Source organism: Primulina tabacum, chromosome 12, assembly GCF_025594145.1.
Source record: "Primulina tabacum isolate GXHZ01 chromosome 12, ASM2559414v2, whole genome shotgun sequence".
Taxonomy (NCBI): Eukaryota; Viridiplantae; Streptophyta; class Magnoliopsida; order Lamiales; family Gesneriaceae; genus Primulina; species Primulina tabacum.
The window spans coordinates 8,060,422-8,083,037 of record NC_134561.1 but is presented as its reverse complement, the minus strand read 5'-3'; the positions used below and the strand labels follow the sequence as shown (position 1 = coordinate 8,083,037).

At 39.3% G+C, this 22,616-nt stretch overlaps 1 protein-coding gene across 6 annotated transcripts in view; it reads left to right on the top strand.

Annotated features, from left to right (window-relative positions):
* Positions 1-1,124: 1,124 nt before the first annotated feature.
* The window catches only part of LOC142520840 (uncharacterized), a 35,360-nt gene continuing 13,868 nt past the window's right edge, over positions 1,125-22,616 (top strand). For 2 of the 6 annotated variants that reach the window (XM_075623994.1, XM_075623992.1), the window contains exons 1-2: positions 1,125-1,247; positions 2,603-2,809. In XM_075623994.1, the coding sequence (XP_075480109.1) occupies positions 2,727-2,809 (83 nt within the window). In that variant the 5' untranslated portion in view covers positions 1,125-1,247; positions 2,603-2,726. Of the gene's footprint in view, positions 1,248-2,602; positions 2,810-3,003; positions 3,197-22,616 lie in introns of those variants that run through there. The other 4 variants (XM_075623993.1, XM_075623997.1, XM_075623995.1 and 1 more) reach the window with 4 other exon arrangements.

The following is a 22,616-nucleotide window of genomic DNA, read 5'->3' as shown; positions in this document are numbered from 1 at the left end:
CGAAATTTCTATTGGCCCAAAAGGAAAATTTTTAATCGCTTTCGCTGTTTACACTAACGAATCCTGGTTGTTTGGTCATTAAACGTTAATCAGGAGCACGGGCCCCCACATAACCAACGAGCCAGCCCTTGGACCAGCCCCTCAGGCACCTTCTTAGGACCCCAGGGCAAGCCATCTCTTCCTGCCCAGTTGCTGAACCCTGCGCAACATCCCAACCGAACCCAAACCCAGTCTTTACTCCCCATAAACCGAACTCTACCACACCATGACAACAAGGTGATTCCAGGTTTGTTCTTCCTGTTATGCAACGTTTTTGGTTGAGTTTTAAGACTCTATATTTCGTGTAAAATCATCCTTGATAATGTCCTAATCATGACAGCCCCTTCTAACACTTAGAAACATATTTTTGGAACCAAAAAGCAAGAGTTTAGAACAAATATATGCATGGTAACGAGTCAAAATAAGTACATTTTTAATTTCATATTAGTGAAAAACTGTGTTTTTTTCAAGAATTAGATGACATTAATAAGTCATCTTAACGCATTTTCAATGAAAAGACTAACAATAACTGAATTTATGGTGATCGCTCGAAAATCCAGTATCTTCACATTTGGAGTATTCAAAGAACTAAATCAAGCATCTAAAACTTCAAATTATGTAATTTGCAGGTCAAAATAAATATTTAATTTTATTTAATGATGAGTGATGAATTATGTTCTTTATTTAAAAAATGTCATGAATAAGTCATCATAATGTATTTTAAATGAAAAGACCAGTAATGACTGACTTTGTGGTGATTACTCGAAAATATATTATTTCCTTATACATTTGAAGTATTCAAAAAGCAAAATCAAGAATTTGAAACCCTATAATAAGTAATAATTTGGTAGATGGAGAAGATACAATTATTTAGGTGGGGAAATTATACATTTATTTTAATAATTAAAGACAAAAATATAAATTTGAGTTTGTAGAGAGTTAAAACTAAAATTATAACATTATGATTATCAAAAAATTATGATCACACAATAAATCTTAATTCAAAGATTGGCCAAGAAATTTTCACAAATTTACCCATAATTTAAATGGATAAATAACAATATATTCAAATTAGATTAAAAATGGAAAACATGCTGATTATCCTGTTCCTTTCTGCTTTCTAGAGCAGAGGAAAAAACACGGCAGGCAACTCAAAGTCTCAATCCGGAAAAATCCTCGACTGCCGACGAAATTCGGTGTCAATTAATGTATGTTTCCCAGATTTCTTCTAATTTCTTCCAAATTTCGATGGGAAATTCGAATATACAAATTTATTGAAATTGAGCGTGGTTATGTAAGTACAAATCTCTGTGTTGGTCTGTTCCGGGGGCAGCTTTTCAGAATTTTAAACAAATTTATTCTGTAATTTTTGTACTTGAGGATTAGAGAACAACCCAGTTGAGATACTTTTGAGAATTTTATGAGAAAGTTCCTACTGTAAATAACCATCACTTGATGAAGGACTTTTATGAATATCTCAGTCGAGATACTTGCTGCCTAGTAGTGTTTCTTCCAAGATTTCGCTGCCGGAATGGTGTTTGATTCATGAAACAGATGCAAATATGTGCCCCTTGAGTTGGCAGCTTTCTTTTGTTGTAAAATTCTCTTGGTTCCTTGGCTCAAATTCTTTGTATCTGTGAATATGATTTTGTAACTGGTAAGATTGTGCTTTGTCTTAATTTTCACCAAGAAATGAATAGATACACCTTGCTACAAATTGGCACACAACACATTTCGATCTAGGATCTTCAATTCTGCAAGTGATGATGGTTGCGTTTTGTGTTATAGTGCGTGTAGAATCGACCTGAAAATTTCTGGAATAACTTAAGAATTCCTATGTTCAAATTCATTCAATGTTTTGGATGATATTCCAGATTGGTATTGGAAACCTTGAGTCATTATGTGCAATTTCGGTTAACGAAATCTTACAAAAACAGGATTCGTAAGAGAATAGATAGCATAAATTGTGCAAATTTTGCTACTCCAGCAAAGCATCAAATTAGTGTATAACATTGCTAGAGTATTACATATTTTGACATAATCAGTGAATCATAATCCGAATTTTAACTTCTGAAGGAAAATTTGAGATGCTCCTAATAACTCTAGTTGATGTAATATACGGAGATAAATAAAGATAGAAGAAGGCCTCATTCCTCATAATTTCTACCTAATGTCAAACTCTAAAACTCGAGTGACTTCTTAAATTAACTGTAAATGTTTCTTTAAGTTCATGTAGCAATTGTGCAATATTGTTGGTTGTATTGCAGACCTTATTATTTTAAATGGTTGAATCTGCAAAACCAACTATAGATTATTATCTCTTGGGGTGATGGTTACCATTAGATGTACATAATCTCTGGTTTTCTTAGTTCAATCGTGAACATTGTGAATACAGTTTCAAACACTCCTGTGGTAGATACTATAATCTTTAAAATAGTACATGACTGGATTTTCATTTGGAACCTAAAATACTAAAATGAATAGGTAATTATCATTGAAATGTCCCTTGTTCTTAGTTATTCACAGTTCCAATGATGTAATCTAGCTCTAATGATTGTAACAGCATGCATTCTGATGGGAGTATTAAATGGACTGGGATATTTCAGAGATTGAACCTTATCTCAAATAAATAATAAAGGTTTTTTATAGTGCTGTTATTTCTCGTCAGCTGACGTAACTACTAGTTGATGAAGATTCGTTTGTGTAACTGTATTGAAGTGACTGTGAACATTGTGCTTGTTTCATTCGAGTCGTCAAACCATAAAATCAGGTATGTTATCACCGGATAACATATGACATGTATTTTGTGTTGAATGTTATATATTTTCATTATTCCTACGTGATGAACATGTTTTAAATTAAAATATATTTGTTTCGTTCATTGTTATATCGGTGCATAAAATAAATCATGTTTTGTAAATACACAATTTTTATATTATTACATTGATTCATTTCACATTGTAGGCATCGAACCTTGATTTTTGTTGAGCCATATTATGTTTATTTGGATTTGGACGAGTTTTGAATGGCGTGGGACTGTGACTGGCTTGTGATGTTAACATTGGCCGAAAGCCAAGAGTATGTCATATTTCAGCCCACAGTATGTCTTAGTCCAAATGTCAAAGCTCGTGGTATCTGGGAGTGATCAGATGGGGAGGTAGAAACTAAACCGAGCAGCCCCACATCATACATCACTGTGTTATATTCGAGCATAGTTACCATTATTGGCTTCCGATATTCCTTAAATGTTCATCTAATGTTGCATCTTCACATCATGCATTGAATTCAATAAAGTTCTTATTCGGTTTTATATTGGTCGTTTCATATTGGACATGTTCTGATGTAGCGCCTTTACCCGTAGCCACTACTAAACAAACGAATAAGCTTGCATGATTAAAACATGATAACAACAATTAAAAAGGAAAAACCCAAATAACTTAGTTATTTTACAACCCAAACAAAAACAAAACAAAAATCTCAGTCTTAATCGTTAATACAACAATATCGAATTCATATTCTTGCACGAGAATATGAGAAAACAAATAAAACCTCAACTAGATCACCACTGAAAACCCAACTGCGCTAGCCACTACCCTAGCCGGCCGAACCATCCAACCTAAGACAAACCCCGTGGAATGGGTGTCCAAGATGAAAACAAGGACGTGAGAGACAATCCCCTAATTTGGGAATGTACAAGTATACAAACCAATATGATGCATGTGAAATGCAATATGCTCGGATATCAAGGATCAAGTCAAGAATCTCATGCTCAGTCTAGAGGCTCCTGAGTTTGTAGTCTCTGATCTGCCAGCATGTTTTGGCTCCGAGACTTATTGAGCCCAGTTACTACAAAATTATCAGACCCAATAGATGAAGAGATGGACAAGCCCCAACCCAAGATTGTAAACGTGTATGTTAGGAGGAGTGGGAAAACACGTGAAAGAGAAATATAAAATGAGAGGGAGGTTGGGTAGAGAGAGGTATTTAGTTATACTTTCTGTTGAGTGAGTCATTGGCAATCTGCTAGTGTGGGAGAGTGATTGTAGCTGAATGAACTTTGGATTGTTATCTCAGTGGAATAAAATAGTATATTTTCTTTTATTTGTTGGAAATCCAAATATCTTAATCCTAGTTGCATTCTGGAGGATCATAACATAGGTCCGACCTGCCGGATTCGAGGGAGCGGCGGAATACAATGGCCAGCACTCGTTCAGAAGCCTAGATGGAGAGCATGGAAAAGCCGTTGATGGGGGGTGCAAGACGACATGTCACAGGTGCAGGGTAGATTGGATATGATCGATAAAGCTGTAGAGGGTTTACTGAGTTTGAGAGAAATGATGGAAAATTTGATCAGGGGACAAGGGGGAGTGGCTGTTATTAGCAACGAAAGTGGAGGCCAGCATGGTGTAGAAAGCGAGATGCATGGGAGAGATGAGAGCGTAGCGTGCCAGTTAGGTGAGAAGAATTTTCCGTGGAAGTGAGAATAACATTAAAAAAAATTGAATTCTCTGGGTTTGAAGGTGAGGATCCTTTGGGATGGCTGGGGAGGATGGATCAGTACTTTGAAGTCCATGATACGCTTTTGGAATGTTGGCTCAAATCGGCTTACATTTGTATGCATCGTACTACCGTGCATTGCTTCCGATGGATGAAGGTGAGGATCCCAAACATGAATTGGAACAGATTTGCGGATGAACTGATCAAGCGATACTGTGTACATGATGCCAATCCTTTCGAGCTAATGGCATCGCTAAACCAAGGCCAACAATCGATAAACGCTTACATCGATCGTTTTGAGATGTTGGTCGCACAGATTGGTGATGTCCATGAGGATCAATGCTTGGGCTACTTCATGAGCAGGTTGAGGGAGGAGATACGGCGGAAGATGATTGTGGACGCGCCCCGAACAGTGGATCGGGCGATGTTGTTGGCAAGGGGGCTGGAGAGGGAATTGTATGGGACGACAGTGGATCGGCGAGAAAATAAATTGGGATCGGGCCTGGTGTATGAACAAAAATCGGTAACTAATGTGGGCTGGGCCAATCATGCCCAACTGCATGATAGGGACCGTAACAAAAATTACCCATAGTCCAATATCAGTGCAAGGACAGTGAGTCCAGAAGAGCAATGGATACGAAATCCACTTACACCGCAATCTTACGGTGGTGGGTCTCGGGGTGACTCAGGAGGATGATATGGAGGAGATCGAGGTAGAGGGACGACGTGGATGCCATATCAAAAAAATCGAGATGGCAAGATTGTGTTTCATCAGGAGTTCTTACACAAGCGAGAGAAGGGTTTGTGTTCTAAATGTGGGGAACCTTACAACCCGATGTACCGATGTGCCAACAAAAGTCTAAGAGTGACCATTTTAGCGGAAGAGGAAGGAGAAGACGGTGAGTGGTAGCAACTCGAGATAAAGGAAAAAATGGAAGAGAGGGTTTGGGAAGCAGAAGAGACGGTGGAACCCAACGCTGAATACAATACTCTAGAGCTACCGTTATATTTTGTTAATGGCATAAATCATCCACAAACCTTGAAGATGAGGGCGAATGTGGCTGGTCGTGAGGTAGTAGCAATTGTGGCCAGTGGTGCAAGCCACAACTTCTTTCAAAAAATTAATAGCGGAGTTGGGGCTCGTAATTGACGAGAGCGTGTTTTTTGGGGTGTGTCTTGGGGATGGGTTTCACGTATCGTGTCAGGGGGTGTGCAGAGAGTTGGAGGTAGATGTGGGGCAATGCCAAATTCAAATTGATGGGTACTTGTTTTAGTTGAGAGGTATTGATATTGAAACGTCTGTTTATTCGTTTTGCTTAAAAAATACAAGAATTGTTTTTTCTCTCATAATTCGGCCCAACACTTAAACAAATTATGAAAAATAATTTGACACCATTTAAAAATAAATCAACCAACTAATACTTGAAAATCCAAAGAAATGCCATCATACATAGCATCATATAGTCACAATTACTTCACCTTACGTTATTCCCAATCATACCATCATAGCATCATATAGTCACAATTACTTCACCCCCAGGCCGAGCCACATATCCCCTGCAAGCCTGCACAGCCCTGCGCGCGCTTGATGACTCTTGGGTAGGAGTCTTTGTTGGCTAGGACTCCTCTCAGCCCACTTAACTCGAGTCCTAGCATGGCTAGGACCCTACCATGGACTGCCCCACGGCCCTGGCCCCAAGCCAAGACCAAACCAAGCCCCCATGTTCTCCTAGTGCAGAAAGTGGTTCCAACTCGTGTTCGGTTTAGTGCAGCGGTTCTAATGCTTTCTTATGGCTCTAAACTCATGTGAAAACAAGCTTGATCAATTCCTACATCATGGCAGCCCTTAAACAACGCAAAAACATGGTTTTTTGAAGGAAAACACAATCCAAAAGTTTGACATATACCAAAAACCGAAAATAATTCAAGTGATACTTGTTTTTCCATACTTTTCATGCATAAAAACATATTATGGTGTGATGATGTTTTGAAGGAAAGAAATATGCATGCCTTTGCGTATTTAACGCACGAATAAACGTTGACGATTGCGAAGAACGATGACGACGGGACCTTGGCTTGAAATCCTTAGCAACTCTCGAATTTCCCTTGAAAATATGATGTGTGTGCCGTGTGAATTTGAGTGGAAGGAGTTTGGATTGCACAAGGATGTGGCGTGTGTTTATGGGAGGGTTTGGGGTGATTTAACATATTATATACTTAATTATTTTACTAACAAGGCTTAGGCCTATTAAGCATTCAAATTAGGCCCATTAGTGCTTAATTAAAATATTAAAAATAGTTTTGTATAAGCATGTTTGTGAATTTATTAGCCGGGTTGCGCGTAATTTCTTATTTTTGTTGAAAAACCAATACCGATAAAAATTATGTCCCGGTGTATAAAATCACCTCAAAACTTCTTATTTTCAAAAATATGAAAAAACATCACTCATATTTTAAATAATTAAAATTAGTTGTTTAATAAAAACATTTTACGTTTTTCAGCCCTCGGTCTCCGTTTCTCGATCGCAACTTGAATAACCCTTAAGAATTCATTTTAATGCATGTAAGTAGAAAACTACTAAAACATCAAGTAAACATGTCACATAATCAATTTAGTAATTAAATTCAATTAATTACTCATTTTTCATATTTCCTAGATTTGCATGCAGTTGAATTACGTCTTTTTAATTTTGGACCTTACAATTCCTCCCCCCTTAAATAAAATTTCGTCCTTGAAATTAGAGCGACTCTTCAAGTCCCTCTCAGTTTCTCAAGTAGCTTCCTCTTCCGAGTGATTCAACCACTTGACCTTGACCATTGGAATGACTTTGTTTCGCAGTCTCCTTTCTTGCCTTTCCAAGATTTGAACAGGTCTTTTGTGGGGACCCGGGCTCTAACTCAATTGTCTTTGGGATTAATTGGATATTTGCTAGAAAATGTGGGTCATAAAAAAAAATTCTTTTAACAACATAAACCAGTGTATATAAATCAAACACACATGATAACTCTATTTTATTTCAACCAACATAAATACATGTCTTGTTCCATTTCATTCTTAAACAAACTAGTATTTGAAGCACATTACATATCAAATGTAAAAACTACTAGTCCATCTTCTACGCCCGTAATCACCACGCTATCTCGGTCTCTCATCTTTGTCTCGACCCTGATCCTGTCTCACCTGTTGTCATGCACACATACAGACACAACAACAGCCGAAAACTCCGGTGAGAATAAATCCCAGTATAAAAAATGTATACATGCATGTCATGCAATTTCATACAAAATCATAACACATAATTCAGTAATTATGACACATTAGTGAATACAGATAAAACAATTCGATTCTTACTCTTTAACTCGACTCATATCTAAATCTAGGGATCACGGTGTGAATAAGACGTAACAAGTCTCCCACCTACTCCCCCAATCGTGGTGGCGGTACGTCTTATTCCTAGACTTCGGCCCTGTCTGTATCGAATATCTACAATCGGAGTCTATCTTCTTCTATGCCTCGATACCACCGAACGTCTAGAAACTTGGCATATCTACCAATGACTCTCCTATCTCAATGCTTGTATATAATCAATATAAAGCACAACATAACAAGGTATAGAAATCTAGTATGTGATTTATGGGAAACTCAAACCGGATCTGATTCGAGTTATATCTCCCCAATCAAACATTGAATTATACCTTTCGTTGTTCAGTCTTTGTCGATGTCGAGGTTTTGATGTCGAAGCTTGTCAAGATCAATCTGAAATGACATGTTGAATAGATACAAGATCAACATTCAACTCAAACCAATACATATACGTATCAATATTCAATCTCGGTACACTTCGACGGCATAACAGCGTAATCTCGCGATACCGGTCATTTCAAACATCAGAAATCAATAACACTAACTCATAATCCTCACAATCTATACATCAAAACCTCAAAATTTGCATATTCTCAATTCAACACATGGCTGAAAAATCGTAATAATCATATACAGTAACATTTCTTCGACCCGGTTTCGAATATACGTATTTCGTAATCTCAAGAACATATTTAGAGTTCAAATCATACTTCCTCCCATACATCAAGTTCAAAACATGCTGAAACGGAATAAAACTTACATCCTTTCGTAGTCGGTGATGAGAGAAGCAAGAATCTAAACTCGGATCGAAAATCGGGCGGTTGGATTTTGTACAAGCTAATTTCTAAGCTATGAAGAAACTTGAAGCTTTCTGAACTTGCTCTCGGTTCCCTGCTGCTGAATGAAGGAATTAAGACAATTCATGTATATATATTGCATGGCTAAGGGCAAGTGTCGTATTTTCCATTTAGCACGTCTCACCGCGGGTGCGCTCGTTCTTTACCGCGGGTGCGTTGAGCGTACCGGATTACTTCCACCAATTCGGAAGACTCGATCGCAGGTGCGGTGCCTCTACTGTACCAACACCGCGGGTGCGGTAGATTTTATGGTGCGGGTGCGGTGAGCATACTGTATCTCTTCCAAATTTCAGAAGAACCACCGCGGGAGCACTGTCTTTTAAACTGCGGGTGCACTGTCTCTGCTGTCCCTACAATATATTTTGCAACTAGAATCGAATCGCAACATCGCTTCTTCGGCCTTCGATAAATACATCAAATCATGCATTAATAATTGCTGATTACCAACTCACATCTCGGGCATTACATTTCTCCCCCTCTTAGATATGAGTTCGTCCTCGAGCTCGCAAGCAATCAATCAAAGCGTGTAAAAGAAGCAATATAATTAAAAACGGAATAAATACTCACATCATGGAAATAACTCTGGATATCTCTGCCTCATCTCTGATTCTGTCTCCCAAGTTGTTTCTTCAGTGCCATGACGACTCCACTGGACTTTTACTAGCGGAATGATCTTCGTTCTGAGCTGTTTTTCTTTCCGATCCAGAATCTGAATTGGATGTTCAATATAACTCAGTGTGTCGTCAAGCTCGGCTTCATCAGGCTGAATGACATGAGAAACATCAGGCATATATCTACGCAGCATCGATACATGAAAGACATCATGTATCCCCGATAGAGAAGGAGGAATGGCGAGTCGATAAGCACGATCGCCAATCTTTTCAAGAATCTCGTATGGACCGATGTATCTAGGAGACAACTTGCCACGTTTGCCAAATCTGACAACGCCTTTGAATGGAGAAATCTTCAAAAACACTCTGTCTCCTTGTTCAAATACTAACGGTCTACGACGTACATTCGCATACTTGGCTTGCCTATCCTGCGCTGTCTTCATTCTTTTCTGGATCAATTTTACTTTCTCTGTCATCTCACGAATCATATCAGGCCCCAGTTCTGGTACCTCTGAGATGTCATCCCAATACAGCGGAGATCTGCACTTCTTGCCATATAATGCTTCAAACGGTGCAATCTCAATGCTCGTCTGATAGCTGTTGTTGTACGAAAATTCACAAAGAGGTAGTGAATCTTGCCAACTAGTGGCAAAATCTAGCACTACAACTCTCAGCATATCCTCCAATGTCTGAATAGTCCGCTCTGACTGTCCGTCAGTCTGAGGATGATATGTAGTACTCAGGTGTAATGTCGTACCTAGAGCCTGCTGCAAGCTGTGCCAGAAATGTGAAGTGAATCGGGGATCACGATCTGATACAATAGATTTCGGCACACCATGCAATCTGACCACCTCTCTGACATATATTTCTGCCATCTGATCATGTCGATACGTCATTCGGTACGGAATAAAGCATGCTGATTTGGTCAATCTGTCAATCACGACCCAAATCGCATCGCAACCCCGGGATGATCGGGGTAACTTCGTAACAAAATCCATTGAAATGTGATCCCATTTCCATTCAGGGATAGATAGACTCTGAAGTAACCCTCCGGGCTTCTTCCTCTCGGCCTTCACCTGTTGGCAATTCAGGCACTTAGATACAAACTCTGCAATGTCTGATTTCATCTTTTTCCACCAAAACTGTATCTTTAGATCGTTGTACATCTTTCTGCCACCAGGATGAATACTAAACCGACTACAGTGCGCTTATGATAAAATCTGTTGTCTCAAATCTGAAATATCTGGCACTACAAGACGGTTATTCACATACAAAACATGATCATGTACGAGATGCTCTGACTGATGTTCGGTTCTGACCATCTCAATCGACTTCTGAACATTCTGATCATTTTTCTGTGCTTCTTTAATGCGAACAATCAAATCTGGTTCCACTTGAATCGTAGCAATTCTCAATGGTCTACTATCTGTATCAAATGCTAACCCAGACAAACAGCAATCTTCAATCAAATTTGAAACACCTATTGTCGATAAGGATAAAGAACATACCTTTCGACTCAAGGCATCCGCTGCTGCATTAGACTTCCCTGGATAGTACTTGATCTCACAATCGAAATCCTTCAACAAATCGAGCCATCTACGCTGTCTCATATTCAACTCTGACTGTGAAAACAGGTATTTCAAGCTCTTGTGATCAGAATAAATTTCAAACTTTTCGCCGTAGAGATAGTGTCGCCATATCTTCAGTGCAAATACAATGGCTGCCAATTCAAGATCATGAATTGGATAACGAGTCTCGTGTGGCTTCAACTGTCTCGAGGCATATGCAATCACATGTCCTCGCTGCATAAGAATACATCCTAGCCCTCTGTGAGATGCATCACAATATACAACGAAATCACTAGTACCTGAAGGGATAGTCAATACAGGAGCACTGGTCAATCGTTTCTTTAACTCCAAGAAGCTAGACTCACAGGCTTCAGACCATACAAATGGCGCATTTTTCTGTGTTAACTGGGTAATCGGCTTCGCAATACTGGAAAAATCTTTAATAAATCGTCGATAGTACCCTGCCAAACCCATGAAACTGCGTATTTCTGGTACTGATGTCGGTCTAGGCCAACTAATCACAGTTTCAACTTTACTTGGATCGACAGAAATACCGTCCCCAGATATGATATGCCCCAAAAAGACAACCTGTCTCAGCCAGAACTCACACTTTGACAGTTTAGCATATAATTTCTCATTTCTCAAGGTTTGCAACACAGTTCTTAAATGTCCGGCATGCTCAATCATATTCTTGGAATAAACAATAATATCATCAATAAAAATAATCACAAACTCATCCAGATATTTCTGAAAAACACGATTCATCAGTCCCATAAACACCGCTGGAGCATTCGTTAAACCGAAAGGCATGACGATAAACTCATAATGTCCATACCTGGTTCGGAATGCTGTCTTCGGTATATCAACATCTCGAACTCTCAGCTGGTGATATCCAGATCTCAGATCGATCTTGGAATAGACAAAGGATCCCTGCAACTGATCAAATAAATCGTCGATACGAGGCAAGGGATATTTGTTCTTTACTGTCGCCTTATTCAATTGTCGATAATCAATACACAATCTCATTGAACCGTCTTTCTTCCGGACAAAAAGTACCGGAGTACCCCAAGGAGATACACTCGGTCTAATGTAACCCTTGGCCAATAAATCTTCGAGCTGTTCTTTCAATTCTTTCAATTTAATAGGTGCCATTCTATAGGGAGCTCGAGATATAGGAACGGTACCTGGTAGGAGATCAATACTGAAATCTACCTCTCGGACTGGAGGTAACCCTGGGATCTCATCTGGGAATACATCCGCAAACTCGCATACCACTGGCAGATCTGCCAATGCTGGGCTCGATTTCAGTAGATCTACTGAATATACAAGGAACCCCTCTGCTCCTTTCTGCAACAATCGGCTCATAGACAACACAGATACTAAGGGAATCCAAGCTCTGGAACCCTTACTGTAGAATTTCCACTCATCAGCCATCTCTGGTCTGAATCTGACAATCTTCTGGAAACAATCTACAGTGGCTCTGTACTTGGTTAACATATCGATGCCAACAATACAATCAAAATCAGTAACCCAAGCACAATGCAATCTAGATCAATATCATGACCCTCGAACTGTAGCATGCAATGTCTAACCGATGTCACTGATATCAAACCACTCCCCAAAGGAGAAGAAATCGATATTACAGCAGATAATGACTCGACAGGTAAAGCATGCATCAATGCAAAGCGCTCAGAAATGAATGTATAAGATGCACCTGTATCTATCAATACATAAGCAGGATAACCGCAAAGAAAACAGTTACCTGCGATTACATCGTCTGGTGCATCTTGGGCTTGCTCTTCTGTCAGTGCAAATACTCGAGCCTGCTGTCTGGGAGGTTGGCTCACTGTCTGGCTACCTCTGGCTCTGGGCTGGATCTGTGTAGGGGTTGGCTGAAAGGAATGAACAGATGAAGCTTGCCTCTCAGGCTGGGTTACTGAATCAGATGCTCCTACACTCTGAGCTTGTTGTACCCCTTTCTGTGGACAGACTCTGGCGAAGTGTCCCTGTTGTCTACAGATATTGCAGCGACCCATCACACCCTGACACTGCTCGGTGGCATGTCTGCCTCCACAAGAACTGCAATACACACCTGTATATTCTGTACTCTGGCCAGGACCTCTCTGTCTGGATCCACTGGAGCTTGACGAACTGCTCCCTGATCTCTTGAACTGTTTGCCTTTCACTTTCAATTGGTCTTTCTTCCCGCTGCTACTACCACCGCTCTAAAATCTGGGAGGGGGTTGAATTGAGGATTGTGGCGGTCTAGGAGTCGGAGCGACATAGGAAGTGCTTCGTTGCCTAAGCAATCCAGCTTCTGCCCCCTTGGCACGGTTCAAGGCATCTGCAAAGTTATTGGGTCTACAGGTATTCACCAAGGTAAAGATATCAGGATTCAAGCCATTGATAAACTGATCTGCAATGGCCTCGTCATTTTCTGCCACGTGAGGAGCAAATTGAAGCAATGTCGAAAACTTTGCCACATATTCTTCGATGTTTAACTGTCCCTGTTTCGAATTGGCAAACTCAGCACCTTTATCCTTTCGGTAGGACACGGGAAAGAAGCGTTGATAAAACTCTGCTTTAAAAACTTTCCAAGTGATCTCTGTGCCACGATGCTCCAATGCTTTCTTCGTGGTAAGCCACCAGTTCTTTGCAACTTCTTGCAGTTGATGCCCAATAAGTTTAACTCGTCGCTCGTCAGTGTAGTCAAGAGACTCAAATAGCATCTCGATGTCATCGAGCCAACTTTCACACTCAACTGAATTTTCTGTGCCCTTCAGTGTTGGTGGTCGAAACGACTGAAACCTCTTTAGCAAAATCTCCATCGGTGTAGCGGTCACATCCATCGGATCATTGGATGTACTGCCCTGTTTTGGTGCCCGACCTGCTACTGGTTGCGGTACTCGTCGAGGAGGCATATCTGATTATCAAACGGATTAGTACACAATCTATACAACCTGTCTCAGTCCTCCTCTGATCATATACCTCTGATCCAGAATCAGTTCTGATTCAGTCTTTGCAAATACATGCTGTAATCAACTCAGATAACAATACAACATGTAATAGGGAAAGCAATAAATCATGCTAGCACAATAAAAGCAAGGAAGACGACTCGATCTACCCCGCTCATTCACTTCTATTCCAGTCTACAGAACCTACTGCTCTGATACCACCTGTTGTGGGGACCCGGGCTCTAACTCAATTGTCTTTGGGATTAATTAGATATTTGCTAGAAAATGTGGGTCATAAAAAAAAATTCTTTTAACATAAACCAGTGTATATAAATCATACACACATGATAACTCTATTTTATTTCAACCAACATAAATACATGTCTTGTTCCATTTCATTCTTAAACAAACTAGTATTTGAAGCACATTACATATCAAATGTAAAAACTACTAGTCCATCTTCTACGCCCGTAATCACCACGCTATCTCGATCTCTCATCTTTGTCTCAACCCTGATATTGTCTCACCTGTTGTCATGCACACATACAGGCACAACAACAGCCGGAAACTCCGGTGAGAATAAATCCCAGTATAAAACATGTATACATGCATGTCATGCAATTTCATACAAAATCATAACACATAATTCAGTAATTATGACACATTAGTGAATACAGATAAAACAATTCGACTCTTACTCTTTAACTCGACTCATATCTAAATATAGGGATCCCGGTGTGAATAAGACGTAACAAGTCTCCCACCTACTCCCCCAATCGTGGTGGCGGTACGTCTTATTCCTAGACTTCGGCCCTGTCTGTATCGAATATCTACAATCGGAGTCTATCTTCTCCTATGCCTCGATACCACCGAACGTCTAGAAACTTGGCATATCTACCAATGACTCTCCTATCTCAATGCATGTATATAATCAATATAAAGCACAACATAACAAGGTATAGAAATCTAGTATGTGATTTGTGGGAAACTCAAACCGGATCTGATTCGAGTTATATCTCCCCAATCAAACATTGAATTATACCTTTCGTTGTTCAGTCTTTGTCGATGTCGAGGTTTTGATGTCGAAGCTTGTCAAGATCAATCTGAAATGACATGTTGAATAGATACAAGATCAACATTCAACTCAAACCAATACATATACGTATCAATATTCAATCTCGGTACACTTCGACGGCATAACGGCGTAATCTCGCGATACCGATCATCTCAAACATCAGAAATCAATAACACTAACTCATAATCCTCACAATCTATACATCAAAACCTCAAAATCTGCATATTCTCAATTCAACACATGCTGAAAAATCGTAATAATCATATACAGTAACATTTCTTCGACCCGGTTTCGAATATACGTATTTCGTAATCTCAAGAACATATTTTAGAGTTCAAATCATACTTCCTCCCATACATCAAGTTCAAAACATGCTGAAACGGAATAAAACTTACATCCTTTCGTAGCCGGTGATGAGAGAAGCAAGAATCTAAACTCGGATCGAAAATCGGGCGGTTGGATTTTGTACAAGCTAATTTCTAAGCTATGAAGAAACTTGAAGCTTTCTGAACTTGCTCTCGGTTCCCTGCAGCTGAATGAAGGAATGAAGACAATTCATGTATATATATTGCATGGCTAAGGGCAAGTGTCGTATTTTCCATTTAGCACGTCTCACCGCGGGTGCGCTCGTTCTTTAACGCGGGTGCGTTGAGCGTACTGGATCACTTCCACCAATTCGGAAGACTCGACCGCAGGTGCGGTGCGTGAGCATACTGTATCTCTTCCAAATTTCAGAAGAACCACCGCGGGAGCACTGTCTTTTAAACTGCGGGTGCACTGTCTTTTAAACTGCGGGTGCACTGTCTCTGCTGTCCCAACAATATATTTTGCAACTAGAATCGAATCGCAACATCGCTTCTTCGGCCTTCGATAAATACATCAAATCATGCATTAATAATTGCTGATTACCAACTCACATCTCGGGCATTACATCTTTCTTCATATGTCATATTTGGAGTCAATTGTAGAGGTTCATAATTTACACATGTGATGGATTCGACATGTACTTCCGCAGCATCGAAATATGGAACACATTGTGAACTCCAGAAAGCATTGGTGGCAATGTCACTCTATAAGCTAGTGTCCCAATCCTCTCCAAAATCTCAAACGAACCAATAAATCTTGGACTAAGCTTGCCCTTCTTACCAAATCGCATAACACCTTTCATAGGTGCTATTTTCAAAAATACATGATCTCCCACTACAAACTCTAAGTCTCTTCGTCTCTTGTCCCCACAACTCTTTTGTCGGCTTTGTGCAGTCTTCATTCTCTCACGAATTTTGACTACTAGCTGGGCAGTGTCTTCAATCACATCCGGACCAATTTCTCTTCTTTTACCAACCTCGTCCCAATGAATAGGAGATCTACATTTTCTTCCATAAAGTGCCTCAAAAAGAGCCATCCCGATTGATGATTGATAGCTATTATTATATGTGAACTTCACTAGAGGTAATTTTGGTTCCCAACTGCCTTGGAAATCAATAACACATCATCGCAGTAGATTTTCCAAAATTTGAATAACTCTTTCGGACTGACCATCGGTTTGAGGATGGAATGCTGTACTAAATAATAACTTGGTCCCCATCGCTGCGTGCAGACTCTTCCAAAAAGATGAGGTAAATCTCGGATCTCTATAAGAAACAATAGATACAGGAATCCCATGCAGACGAACTATTTCTCGAATATACAACTCGACATACCGATTCATGGTGAAGGTCGTCTTAATAGGCAGAAAATGCGCTGATTTTGTAAGTTGATCCACTATCACCCATATGGCATAAAATCCCCTATAGTCTTTGGCAATCCCACAACAAAATCCATAGTGATATTTTCTCATTTCCACTCGGGAATAGGAAGTTGCTTAAGCTTTCCCGCTGGTCTTTGATGCTCTGCTTTAACTTGCTGACAAGTCAAACACTCGGATACAAATCTTAGAATGTCTCTCTTCATGCCCGGCCACCAATATAACGACTGTAAATCCTTGTACATTTTCGTGCTTCCCGGATGAATGGAATATGGTGTGTCATGAGCTTCCTTCATAATGAGATCTCTCAAAGAATCATCAGTAGGAACCCATAAACGATCTCGATAACGAACTATACCATCCACCTCTGAATATAACTTCCGGCCCTTGGCTTCATCTATTGCTCTCCACTTTTGTAATTGCTCATCAGTAGACTGCCCATCACGAATTCTGTCTCTCAAAGTCGACTGTACTGATAATGTGACAAGATTAGGGGCCTCGCCCCTAGCATAAACTGTAAGCTCAAATCGCTGTATCTCGGACTGCAACGGTCTTTGACGTGATAATTGAGTGATAACTGCTGCTTTCCTACTCAATGCGTCTGCCACAACATTAGCTTTCTCCGGATGATAGCTAATCTCACAGTCGTAGTCCTTTACCAATTCAAGCCATCTTCACTGTCTCATATTCAATTCCTTTTGGGTGAAGAAGTATTTCAGATTTTTATGATCGGTGAATATTTTGCACTTCTCTCCATATAGGTAGTGTCTCCAAATCTTCAATGCAAAAACTACTGCTGCAAGCTCAAGATCATGAGTAGGGTAGTTTTTCTCGTGAATTTTCAACTATCTCGACGCATAGGCTATAACTCGGTCATTTTGCATCAGAACTGCTCCCAAACCAAGTTTAGAAGCGTCGGTATACAAAACATACTTTCCTTGCCCCGATGGCATATATAACACTGGCGCTGAAATCAAGGCTTACTTTAACTTATCAAAACTGTCTTGACACTCGGATCCCCAAATAAACTTTGCATTCTTCTTAGTCAATGATGTCAAAGGTACTGCAATAGATGAGAATCCCTTGATGAATTTGCGATAAATAGCCAGCTAGTCCCGAGAAACTGCGAATCTCGGTAACATTCTTCGGTACTGGCCACTCTTTCACTGCCTCAACTTTGCTTGGATCAACTTCAACGCCATCACTAGAAATGATGTGGCCTAAGAAAGCCACTCTATCAAGCCAAAACTCACACTTGCTGAACTTTGCATATAACTTTCTATCTTGCAGTACTTGCAGTTGCTGTCCTCAAATGACGACTATGCTCTTCTGTGCTCTTAGAATAGATCAAAATATCATCAATGAAGACTATGATAAATTGATCTAAATACGGCTGAAAAACGCGATTCATGAGATCCATGAAGATCGCTGGCGCATTGGTCAATCCAAATGGCATGACCATAAACTCGTAATGCCCATATCTAGTACGAAATATTGTCTTGTGAACATCAGACAACTTTACTTTCAATTGATGGTATCCAGAACGCAGATCAATTTTAGAAAATATCGATGCTCCTTACAACTGATCAAATAAATCTTCAATTCTTGGCAGTGAATACTTATTCTTGATAGTGACCCTATTAAGCTCTCGATAATCAATGCAAATACGAATACTACCATCTTTCTTCTTCACGAATAATACCTGTGCGCCCCATGGAGAATAACTAGGGCGAATAAAACCCTTGTCTAGCAATTCTTGGATTTGATCTTTTAATTCTTTCATTTGAGCGGTTGCTAGACGATAAGGTGCTTTAGATATAGGAACAGTGCCCGACATTAGATCAATAGAGAATTCTACTTCACGATCGGGTAGAATACCAGAAACGTCCTCAGGAAAGACGCTAGGAAAATCTCTGACAATATCAACATCCTCCAATTTCTGACTGCAAGGGAGCATGTGCGGTAGTGACACATGCTAGAAAAGCTTGGCATCCATGCTTAATAAGTTTCCTCGCACATAGACAAGAGATAATGTGCGGCATTTGCTTGTTTCTCGCCGCCTCAAAGACAAAAGATTTACCACTAGGCGGTCGAATAGACACTGATCTCTGACGAAAATCAATCGAAGCTCCATTCGCTGATAGCCATTCCATCCCAAGTATAATATCAAATTCAGGCACAGGAAGCACAATAAGATTTGCCCGAACCACATCTTTGAATAATCGAAGCTCCAGATTCTTGACAATTTTAGACGTGAGCATTTGATCATCGGAAGGAATAGAAACTTTGAAACCCAAACCTATATCTTGGGGAGTAATATTCAGTCTTTTGATGAAGGTTTCAGATATGAATGAATGTCTAGCTCCTGAATATAGCAATGCATAGGTGCTACCCTTTGAATGATAATCCTTCATGTGGCGAAAATGTCTTTTAAATCTTTTCGTGTTGAAGCTTAAGGAATATCTATCTTTAATTCCCAAAGTTATGTGAAGATTGCGCGTTGAACTCAAGCATTTCTTGAAAAATTGCGTTTTAGTCCTTCAATTTTTCGAAATTTGCATTTTAGTCCCCAAATTTTCGAATATTTGCAATTTTAACCCTTATATTTTTCGAAATTTTCATTTTGGTCCTTAAGAATTCGGAAATTGCTTATTGGTCCCTTAAATTTTCGAATATTGAACATTTGACCCCTCATAAAATTTCGAAACTCTTATAAATCTCTTAATTATGATTTTCCTTTAATTTTGACCCTAAAACTTTTTATTTGAAATATTACATCCTTCACATAAATTAAGGCACAAAATTCAATACCAATTTCTATGGTTTCTAAAATCATATCTTAAATTCCAACTAAGGTAGAACATGCAATCTAATTTCCACTAGGTTAATCTTGATCCCAATTCGATTCTAATAACCAATTTAACATTTCATGCGAATAAAAGCAATATAAAAGTGTTAAATTACTAGGTTACCGGTAATAAGTGCAGTATCTGCCTCCTCCTCGGCTTCTTCAGCATTCATAACATATGCTCTTCCAACAGTAGGTGCTCTTTTCTTTGGGCAATCAGCAGCTTTATGCCCATCTTCTTTTCATATAAAACACTTGTATGTCCCCCACATGCATTGCCAAGATGTGGGCGATTGCACTCCTTGCATAGGGGCCTCTCAACAGGCTTTGGTGCTCCTTGTTGTGGTGGTTTTTGCTGTCTTTGCTTCTTGACTTGACCTTGGGGCTTTTGAGGCCCTTGAGGTCTACGAGGACCCATATATGGCTTCTTATTTGGCTGATTATTATTCTGATGTTGCTGCCTCTTGCACTGTAACTCAAACTCAATGTCCTTCTAGGATTGCTCAGACTGGAATGCATAAGTGGTAGCGGTAGCATAATCGAAAGGACGCATCATCATAACATTATTTCGAATGGTAGGTCGTAGTCCATCCATGAAGTGTCTAAGCTTCTCCGCAGGATCCCTCTCAATAAGGGGTACAAAGTGACAACCCCTATCAAATTTCTTTACAAACTCAACAACAGTTGAGTCTCCTTGACGGAGGCTAATAAACTCCCTTTTCAGTCGCCCTCTAACATCAGCAGTAAAATACTTCTCGTAGAATATCTCTTTAAATCGAGCCCAAGTAAGAGTAGTAATATCAATACCGTGCTCGGCTCCTTCCCACCATAAAGAGGCATCATCCCTAAACATGTAAGTGGCACACCTCACACGGTCAGCATCCCCCATATTCAGATAACGAAAGTGTACCTCGAGTCCACGAATCCAAGCCTCAGCAGAAAAAAGATCGGTGGTGCCTGGAAATTCCTTAGGCCCTAGCCTCCGGAACTGATCATACACGTCATGAAGTGGCCTAGGTGCCTGCTGTAACTGCTGCTCGAAGAAACGGGTCATACACTCAAGTGCACGTGTAGCAGCATCCCCTGTAGGAGGTGGTGGGGGTGCATTCCCTTGTTGGTTCACACTGTTCTCGGCTTGATTCTCATTAACAGGGGCACGTCTAGGAGGCATTTTATCTGAATGTTTTCTAAATTCTAACGTATGCATTTAAATCTAAGTTTTCTAATCATGTGACATATCCTTATTCATTTTAGCAATTTAAGCATGCAAAGCAAATATACTCAAAAAGCTAGTAAACATGTAACGTAAACATATTATTCATGTAATCATGCAGGTAACATCATATCAAATCATATAAAGCATGTAAAACTTACAAATTTGAGGCTTGATGACTGATATTTCCGGCGCTGATGGTGGCACTACCGTTTACAGGACCTTTGCTCTGATACCAACTGAAACGTCTGTTTATTCGTTTTGCTTAAAAAGTACTAGAATTTTTTTCCTCTCATAATTCGGCCCAACACTTAAACAAATTATGTAAAATAATTTGACACTATTTAAAAACAAATCAACCAACTAATAATTGAAACCCAAAGAAATGTCTCAAAACATGAAATCGCCAAACGTTTTAACAAACCTAAAAAGCAATAAATTTATAAGGTCTAGCTCATACTAAAACCTCTCAAAAATCTCTCAAAGCATAAATAAAATGTCGTAAAAATCTTTAATATAAACATCAAGGTTATAAAATTCGCTAGGCGTTAGTCGGGCGCCAGCACAGCGCCTAGCGTGCCGCTAATCAGATTCTACGATATCAAGACATAATAAATCATATACTAGAACTTTAACACAATAACATCAAACTTAAAATACGTTCAAAATATTCCCAACATAGTGTAATGTGTCATCTCAACAAAATAAGAAAGAATTCAGATTTCTTCCAAAATTCACAATAAAAAATAGTCTAATGTGTCATCACAAATTTACTCCACTTCTTCTTCTCCGAAATTTTCTACAACTTGTTCTTTATCGGACACAAAATCAATATCATCATTTTGATCATCATCTTCTTCTTCAGATTCAAAATCATCCTCATGAAGTTCTCGAACTCTAGAGCTTCTTCGGAGTTGTAGATTTTCATCTGCCCCAGTTGCTTCATCAACTAATTGCCAAATGAGCCCCGAACCTGGTTCAACTTCATTTTCTTCCCACCATCCACAATCCAACATTGTGCATTTGAAGCATCTTTTTCAAGAAGGACGTCGACGTTCCTTTCTTTATCTCTTTTTGCTTGTTAAACAATCTAGCATTAAATTGGACAAATACTAGATTGTTCAACCAATGGACATCCAACCTATTTCTCTTCTTTGTATGAATCTAAAAAAACCGAGAAAGTAATTAGTATAGTTAGGATTATGAACATACAATTTAAAAATCAATAATTTATTTTAATTAAAGTTTAAACTTACTCCTTCAAATGCACTCCAATTTCTTTCACACCCAGATGAACTTGTAGTTAATGAAAGAATCCTCAATGCCACTCTTAGCAAGTTGGGTGTGTGAGCACCGTAGGTACTCCACCATGTACATGGATTAAATGTATCATCATTTTTTTCACATGCTTTTGCAGCCAATGCTTTCCCAAATAACCCAGTCTTATATCTATATTTTGCAAATTCCTTGTTAATAATTGTATCTTGCAGTTCAAACTCATCGGCATGCAAAACTTCCATTCATCCTGAAATATCTTTCTTTCACGAATCTCTGATTTCACTCTGGAATAATCATTCAAGAAGTATAATCTCATAATACCACTCGAAATAACTCTAACAGAATTAATCTCACAATATTGGCTATACATCATCTGTATATACCCATCAACAGCTCATAATAAATCAACATTAACATCACCTATCAACTCTGATAATTCCAATCGAGGTTATATTCAATCTTCCAGCTTCAAATATCAACAGTCATCATCCGACGTTGATATATTCAATCTATTTATTATGAGCTGTCTTTAATCTCTTCTGAATCAGTTTCAATTTCTTTTTCATAT